The 8,814-nt window shown below is 43.5% G+C and overlaps 1 protein-coding gene and 1 long non-coding RNA gene across 3 annotated transcripts; one reads left to right on the top strand and one right to left on the bottom strand.

Moving 5' to 3' along the window:
- Window positions 1-3,357: 3,357 nt before the first annotated feature.
- Window positions 3,358-5,130, top strand: LOC127750354 (uncharacterized). Its single transcript, XR_008011641.1, has 4 exons — window positions 3,358-3,890; window positions 4,224-4,341; window positions 4,555-4,666; window positions 4,758-5,130. It is a non-coding gene; the product is annotated as an uncharacterized LOC127750354 (long non-coding RNA).
- Window positions 5,116-8,700, bottom strand: LOC113205063 (uncharacterized). 2 transcript variants are annotated; one of them, XM_052271844.1, is made up of 12 exons: window positions 8,649-8,700; window positions 8,367-8,582; window positions 8,198-8,254; window positions 8,030-8,131; window positions 7,915-7,956; window positions 7,699-7,841; window positions 7,501-7,609; window positions 7,162-7,362; window positions 6,910-7,077; window positions 6,690-6,831; window positions 6,485-6,603; window positions 5,116-6,342 (listed from the first exon to the last, which is right to left on the bottom strand). In XM_052271844.1, exons 1-12 carry the CDS (start codon window positions 8,688-8,690, stop codon window positions 6,007-6,009), a joined length of 1,677 nt encoding a protein of 558 aa, XP_052127804.1. In that variant the 5' UTR covers window positions 8,691-8,700; the 3' UTR covers window positions 5,116-6,006. The 2 variants fall into 2 exon arrangements, with proteins under 2 accessions (XP_052127804.1, XP_026276302.2); XM_026420517.2 differs by lacking the exons at window positions 8,198-8,254; window positions 8,367-8,582.
- Window positions 8,701-8,814: the final 114 nt, after the last annotated feature.

Here is an 8,814-nt window from a genome sequence, read left to right as displayed (position 1 = left end):
CGATCTCTTTTTCGGCGGGGGCGGCTATTGTTGGACAGGCGACCGCGTCACGGCGCCGCCGCCCGCCCGCCCCTTTCTTCTTGTGCTTTCCCGTATTGATACCCCGCAGCAAAGAAACCCGAGCCGGCGAAGGCGCGGCGGGGCCGCGCGGGGCCCTTCTTGGGGGTCGCGGGGGCCGCGCGCACCCTCGCCGTCGGCCACCCTCGCGTGCCGCCGGTCCCGCCCCGCCCGGGGCCACCGGGGAGAATGAGGCCGAAGCGGAAATGGGCGACGTGGCCTTTGTACGCGTTTCCCGTGCCGGCCAAGACCCGACGTGGTTTATTTTTGTGTTGGGGTTGTTTGGTGTTGCGCTTTTCTCCCTTCTCTTTTTGTCGCTGTGTACAGTATTTCTTGAAAAGAGGGGTGGTGGTGGGTGAGGAGGCTGGGGATTCTGTCCGTCGCCGCCTCGGGCGTTGGACACGTACCGCCACCTCTCTCCCGACTGTAAGTCCTCGTCGTCTTCCTGCAGCGGCTGCAAGTCCTGCCGACAGACGCGATTTGTTTTTTCTCTCCATTTATGATGCGGTTGCTGGCTGGCCCGCCCTTATCGCCGGCCGGTGCATCTTTGCTGCTTTGCAATGCAACAGCGCGCGCGCGGCGGGAGGGGCCTAAAGGGACCTAAAGGACCTCTTGAAGGTCCTGCTGCCGCCGCTGGCCCTGCCTCCCGGTGCAACGGGATCCTCGAGGAGGTTGGCAACCCCGCGTTCTTCTTACGGAGCTCCCTCCCCGGCACATTTGCATGCCGATGTTTTCCCCTCTGTCTATGCGCCGCTCCTCCCGCCCTCTTTTGCTTGTTGCTGTGTACACATATTGGGGGCGTTTTGTCGGGTTTGTTGTTTACTTTTTTGTTCGGCCCCCACGGGCGGCTCCGACGTCCCACCCCCTCACTCATTGCAGAACAGCGAGGGCGGGCTCCTACCCCCGCCCCCACCCCACATCCAACGCAGTCCGGCACGGCCAGCCGAACCCTTTTGTAATCAATTAATATCGCAAACACCCCCTCCCCTTTGCCTCCCCCGTCACTCCCCTCCCCCTGGCTCCCGCGCCACTTGGATAATAACTGAGCCCCGTTTAAAACGCGCCGGGCCAACATTTTACGTGGCCATTCGGCAATAACTTTGGCGGTGACCAATATGGCGGGCCGGGGCGTGGCGGCAGCCAGGTGTCAGAACGCGGCCACCCCCTTCGTGAATGCCTATTCACTTGACGTATGACGTGGTGGCAATTGCACGAATTTTTTTTTCAAATACCTTAGACTTTTTGTTTCCCACCCATCCACCCTATTTAAAAAAAAAATATTAAAAAATAACAGCACAAGCAATGTGACACATGTGTCATGTCATTGGTTTAAGTTGCGTAAAATGTTCCAAACGGTATAATTTTGCAAAAAAAAAAAAATGCTTTTTCACAGTTGAACTGCATTGTGGAAGTTGGGAAAGTCCTCCGCTGTCTTGTCGGGGGGTGTAGTGTTGCTCGAAGCCTATACCGCTTTCACAGCTGAGAGGGGGTGGGCTTGTTCCTCCTCTCCCCGCCGCCAACGCTGCTCTTACCCCTTTGCGCCCTAATTTAACGCGGGTCATTGAGGCGGGCGTTTTTAGCGGCAGCCCCCGCCTGTGAAATAATACTAATGATAATAATTTTGGTCGCCAAGCTGCGGGGCCCCGCTGCTGCTACTGCTGCTGCTGCGCGGGCCCAACCCCCATTGGGGCTCGTTGGGCCGGCGACTGTAAATCTGCCTCACATCGAGAGGTGGCGGCTGCGGCCACTCCTGGCCCGTGTTATGCAGAGGGAGGCTGAGGGAAGGTCTCTTTCTGGCTCATGCCCTGCCCCCTAAAAATATGTGTTCCCCATCCCGTATGAGTACGGAATAAAAAATTTCAGAAGTTCAAGTTAAATGATGGCAAATGTCCTCATTCTGGCCCATATTTCCTGTTGCCCGGCTTCCACCGTGTTGGCCACGGAACAACGCTCAGTGGCTGACGTCCTGACGCCTCTTGTAATATGTGACCAGGGCAAGTGGACGCGCGATGGAGCTGCCTCCGTGACGTCGGCTAGTTGCGTCAACGCCGTCACCCCCAGTGCACGTCAGTGTATATATAATATACTGATAATAGAACCCGCCCTCCGGGCCCCCTACACAGCATTGTCCGGACGTAGACGCCGTCCACGGAATCCTAGATCGCATTTAGCTCGATGTCATGCGATCCAGGAGGAGTGCCCTGTTCAGAGTGCTGATGTGGAGAGAAGGATTTGAACACTGGATATGGGGGGTATGTGTGACTCCCCCTCCCCCCCCCCCCACAAAAACCCTCTTTCTCTCTTTTAAAAAAATGAATGCATACATCAGCGTTGGGAGGCCCTTTCGCGTGGCTGGGGCACATTTCGTCGCGCGGGTTTCGGTTGATGGCTAATCTGCGTGGCCGGACTGCCACTGCGTTTTCCGCTGTCACATTTCATGCGGGGAGCAGAGGAGGGGGGGGGGGCAGGACTTCTCGCCTCCACCGCCTCTCTCTCTCTCTCTCTCTCTCTCTCTCTCTCTCTCTCTCCCTCTCTCCCTCTCTCTCTCTCTCCCCCTCTCTCCCTCCGATAGTGGCGTTCCGATAGCAGCGCTCACCTCCCTCTCCCTCCCACACAAGGTGACACACCCCTTGCAGCACACACCGTCTCGGCCTCTATCTGGCCGTATTTCTCCCGCCGTTGCTGCCAGGGTGCATAATGAGGACAGACAGCCAACCCCTGTGGCAACCGCTCCTCGGCACGGGAAAATGGAAAAGAAATCTGGGGCTGCAGATTGTGTGTTTGCGGTGTGCGGAACACTGTTAAAAGCTTACGGTTGATTTAACCGTAAGCTACGGTCAAGCTGCAGCACCGTAGCTTACAATGGGTTTGACCGTAACTTACGGTGAATGTCACTGTATCTTACGGTGAGTTTGGCTGTAAGTTACGGTGAACTATCAATCAAAGTCAAGATGAGGAAATGTTCATTGATAAGATGCGCAAAGTTGAGAGAAGAAGAGTTTGATACGCTCACAAGTCACACGCCTGATGTTAAAATAACTTCTGGTTGTAATTAAGTCTTAACACATCAATATCCGAGTTAAAGCTCCACTATCAAAGTGGACAGTGGACCAATTGAACTATCAAGTAGGGAAGCTTAATGAGAATAACATAGTAATGATATCTAATCATCAAAGTGTGTTCCAAAATAACACTGAAAATGTTTTTTTTACATGAGCATATAATGTGAAGAATGTGGACTGGCCACTAAAATCCTAGGATTTTGCAGTGATTGAAATCATGTACATACCTATCTAGAACACTCATCTGATCACATCCACAGAAGAAGGGTTAGGTTGCAATTCTTGCCGGTTCGATCAACAAGTATTGTCATGGTTTTCGGGGAACCATTAAATGACAAGAAAACAGCACGAAACGTCGGTATTCGGACACACAAACGTAATTGGCACAACAAAAGATTTTCTTTTTCTAGAACCATGGCAAAACTTTGTGATAATTCTCCAGCCTACTGGAATTACAACTACTTCTGCTTTTCAAAACGAAAACGAAAACAAAACAACATGACCAAGGTGAAACAACGCGTTGATGCGTTATTCGCAGTCTTTTTCAAGCTGGTCAGCTGTTTGTTATCCCCCCCCCTTTCCTCCCTGCTTCCCTCCTCACCTTCACCCCCGACCCTTGTCTATTTACATTCTACAATCCAGAGAATTAAGACGGTTCTGGTGACTTGCGAGTCTTGACGGTGCCGTCTCAATTGAATACAATTATAAAGGCGTTATCCTTTCGTACGCCTTCCGTAGTGCGTGTAACTGCGACTTTGAAAGTTTCTCCAGGTGAGAGTAACTTAACCTTCCGCACGGCTTAGTGTTTTAGTATCTGTTTTCATTGCTTTGCTTTTTATCGCCACAACCGTTTGAGCAATGCAATAGCAATTTTCACGCATTTCCCCTATTTTTTGTAAGATTTTAGGCCTATGCACGATCAACTGGCACTTTGGTTAAAACCGAATGAGTTCTATTGGTGTTGTGAAAACCTCACATGAAATAACAATTTTCATGCTTTTCTAAATGTGCTTCTGGCATCTTCCTGACCAACATGTTTGGTAGTTTGTATTAATTGTTTCAGTTTTGGACTGCCATTTATCTTTTATTGTCTAACTGTTGCAGGTGTCTGCTCTGTCGAGTTTCCTGCTTTCTTCATCAGCTGCTGGTTAATGCTTGAACGGGAAAGTGGATTCAGAGCTCCTTGTTATGAGTCAAGATGGATGTTGCCAATGTGGATGAGGTTTGTGATACTTGCATGCATAGAGAATCATAAGACCTTCTGAAATGTATGTCTGTTGTATAAGATGAGTTCAGCAAGTTTGGAAACATGTTGCCTGTGAAGTACTTACAGATGCAGTTTTTACACACTAATCGTGCTCTGAAATGTACATTTTTAAATAACATTTGATCTGGTTCCGTATAATAGGCTTAGTGTTACTGTTTCTGCTTACAGTGGCTGTTCTTTGTGACTCATGCAGGCCTAGTCTTCATCCAAACAGTAGAGTGTTCAAATTTACCTTATTAGCTGTGCAAGAGGCTTGGCGACTCCAGTAAATAGGACCACGGTTGGTACAATAATATTTAGATTACAAGTCAAGAGGCCAATATACACAAAAAATATTTTAGCGCATGTGTTTCTTTTACTATTTGTTACAGTTTTTTTGTGCGGGCTGTTGAACTTGAGAACTGCTAGTACCAGCAAAACCAAACTCATCTCTGGCTTCAACACAACACCTTGATCCAGTGATGCCCAATTCTGTTAACTGACTGAATGTGTACAGGTGTATTATTTCTAGTATAGATTGCTTCTGTCTTTAATCATAAACTGTGCATTTTGTTTTAATTCTCATGCATTTTAAGAGTGTGGTTTGTTTGCAAACTGTGAAATATTGATGTACTAGTGCTGCCACGAAAAGATTTCTGAAACGGCTGTTAAATATTGAGTAAAATTTTGTCAGTGTGTGAAGATCTTGAGTAGGAATTCTGGAGAAGGTTGATTAGACAATTCAATAAATAAAAGGTCAAAGTATTTACTGTATTTGCTCCCCAACTTCCCAGCAACTGCCAGGTTAAAAAAAGATACAATTTGTCCTGTAGACTGAGTATTAATCTTATACTTCCATGAGAAACAAAGAGAAATTTATAAAGGAAGATAAAACTGAAAATCACACTTGCACTTCTGCAATCAAAAAATTTTAAGGACTACTAAACAAAAATAGGAACCTTGATTTTGGCTTTGGACAATATTTTATCATGTAACATCAGGCTTTACTGACTTAACTGAGAAATAAAGAATTCTTTCTTTATTCTTAAATTGTACTGGCAGATTGAGTTACGTAATCATCTGAGTCTAAAACCCCTACACTATATAAGGCCAAAATTTGGGGGGGGGGGGGGCAAAAAGTATACATACATCCTATAAGACTATGTGTTCAATTATAGTTCTTAACATAGCAATTTTTTTTTTTGTTTTTGTTTGGTTAATAAAAACAAGCGTATTGTACTCAGATGAATTTGGTACATACTGCACTTTTTACAAACTTCCATTTAAGAAATAATAAAAGAAGTAGACCAAATTATATCAGTAGATGAAGCCCAGTTCTTCATTAAATTGTGGACCCTCTGAAGAACAGATCAGACTTTTTCATATAAATAATAAAATGAAATCAATATTTGAACAATGTTACCATTGATTTTTGTCAGGATCTCTGTCATAAGTGAAGGGTAGAAAACTTCCGTTTCTAGTGATCTAAAATAATAATAGAAACTTAAACAATTTTAGCGCTTACAATAGTATCACAGAAAAAAACAAGGAAATAAGAAACAAAAACAATTCCAGCACTGATAGAAATATCACAGACATTTTAAAGAAGTCTTTCACTTTACCCTATCGTCAACAAAATAATTAAACTCTGAAGTGTTTCAGCCTTAAATGAACTTCTGAAAACTTGCTCCATCTTTCATTTTCAAGCGGGATTTGAAATATGTGGACTTGGAGGAACCTTAACACATTCTTCCAAGCCAAGGGGAAGTGTAGATGAAACACAAAAAAGGATTTAATGAGAAGGTCTATTGCAGTCACAGGTGTTGCATTTCTGTGCAATTCCATCAGTTTACTGTCAACTACCAGCCACATCTTTCTAACCCCTTGCTGGTTCCCTGTAGCCAGGATATGGGGCTGAACTTTGTATTCTGATTCAGCTTGCCTTTGAGTCACATATTGATTGGGATCAGAGCTCACCTACAAAATGGAAAATATATAAAAAAAATTAGCATTAGGTGCTGTAGTGTCAGAAAGATAAAGAGGTGAACAAAAATTAATCTGATGCTTCTGAACGACCTTATGACCTAATACTATGATTTTTTTTGGAGAGTGAACTTACTGGAATGACATTGAAAAAATCACTGAGACTTGCCTGTAGAGGCATTGTTCTCTCATGTTCAAAACTTCTTACTGGGGTGGGCAGCATTTTGGCTAGCACCACAATGGCGTTTATCACATCTGTAAATAAAAGAAATTTGATTTAAATTTGTCTCAGAAAAATTGACATTGGTAAAATGGGTAAATACTGAAAGAGATGGCCTTACCATATTGAGATGGGGTACAATTCTCAAATGTTTTTGGGTCACTCTCAGCAATTTTAAGAAGCTTAGGCACCATGTCATACACAAATTCTCTGACAAAACAAGATTGTTTCTGTTCATATATAAGGTTGAATTCTTGCTCAATCTAAATCAAACAAATTTGTTGGCTTGTACAAAACAAAAAATAAAGTGCTTGATAAGGCTAAAATATTTGAAAACTTACAACATCTCCATGAAAGTGCATGAACTGTGGGAATTCATTTAGAATTTTGAATGTATCCACCTGTTTTAAAACTATTTTGGTTCGTCTCCTTTCATGGGTTTGGATCATCAGCTGGAGTACTACTGACCTCTGGTGAGGGTGACCCACTAATTCCCTGGCTTCAGTCACCTTCAAAAGGAAAGAATTTTTACATTAGGAAAAAGGTGTTGATTCAAAATTAGTGTCAAAAGAAACAGAGGGAAGATAACTTACATCTCTGATGTACTCTTCTGGATCTGAATCATCATGATTGTCCTGAACAGCTGCCAGAGTCAGCTTTCTGGGTTTCTTAGCACCAGTTGTATTTCTTGATTTACGAATGCCACTAGCCCCTGATCTTTTACTAGTCCTTTGTTTGACCTGGGTAGCATTTTCTAAATATCCTGTGTTCTGATCTGCATTGTACCAATAATGCTAATAAAACAGGGAAAAGTCAAGTAACTTAATTAAAACAAGAAACTGATGACATAAGTATTTAAAAAGAGAGCCAACTAGGGTTAAAATCCATTGAAAAGGATAGTAATAGTTAAAAAAGGGAGGAAAAATTCTTACCCATGGTCTATCTTCCTTAGAATACAGGTGCATTTTGAGGGCAGGCCATGTAGCAACAAGCTGTATTGCCATACACTCCCTCATAATTGTGCTCACCTGGGCTTTATGCCTTTAAAAAAAGGACAAAATAGTGACTGGAAATGGTTTCTATAACACAGCTAAGACTGTTAATTAGAGAAAGGTAGAAGCAACACTTACGACACAGATTGAAAAAGGTAATCTACCAAGGCCTGCACAATCACATTCCTTTGCGCGCCATAAATAAATTGAGAATTGTTCAAACTTTCAAGGGCTTTAGAACCGCCTATCGCCCTCTGAAGTATAGACTTCACATCATACTTCTGTAAAACAAAACAGATAGCTAAAAGTTTTAAAATATATAGGGAGAAGGTAATTTAAGATTGATAAACTTACATATTTCATGGTTGAAACGGCATCAGCCATTAGTCTATTAACCTGGAATAAATTTCAGATAATAATAACAGTATGTCAGTGTGTTCATTTACACCAATATAGTTAAAAGGCATACCCGGCTTTCAGTATTAAGAGCGAATACAAAATTTGGGTCTTGGGGACTAGGTAAGACACCTTCTGAAGAGACAGCTGGCACCCTGAATCGGGTCTCACGAATCTGGAAATATTTGAGATTAGAATGTTGCTGACATTGTAAAGATGAATTGGACAGCATTAGAATTACCTGAATGGGTGCAAGAGGACGTCGCTCTTCTGATCTGGTCATATTTTCATTGCCGGTCTAAAAATAAGAAAAAAAAAATAGAATTAAATTGAAAGATCTGTCTTTTGATATCAACTTGTCAAACACATTTTAGGCTGATGGAAAAATAAAAATGGAATAAAACCATTACCCTTTGGTTTGATGACATCTCATTCGTAGTTCTATTTTCCTGAGAGGGGTCCTGAGAGCTGGTTGGCAAACTGAACAGCGAGAATGATCCAGTATCATTTGCAGGAAACTCTCTATGTGATCCAACTGGGCTGTAACTTCCAGATACCCTGGTTACGCTCAGGGACTCATGATGACTAAAGGAGGCAGCTGACTGAGAAGCAGGTCTCTCAGCAATCTGGAAATATTTAAGATTAGAATGTTGCTGACATTGAAAAGATGAATTGGACAGCATTAGAATTACCTGAATGGGTGCAAGAGGACGTCGCTCTTCTGATCTTGTCATATTTTCATTGCCAGTCTAAAAATCAGAAGAGAAAAAAATAGAATTAAATTGAAAGATCTGTCTTTTGATATCAACTTGTCAAACACATTTTAGGCTGATGGAAAAATAAAAATGGAATAAAACC

The sequence above is a fragment of the Frankliniella occidentalis genome, unplaced genomic scaffold (genome assembly GCF_000697945.3).
Source record: "Frankliniella occidentalis isolate FOCC.00 unplaced genomic scaffold, Focc_3.1 Scaffold176, whole genome shotgun sequence".
Taxonomy (NCBI): Eukaryota; Metazoa; Arthropoda; class Insecta; order Thysanoptera; family Thripidae; genus Frankliniella; species Frankliniella occidentalis.
This window is presented reverse-complemented; position numbering and strand designations above follow the sequence as displayed.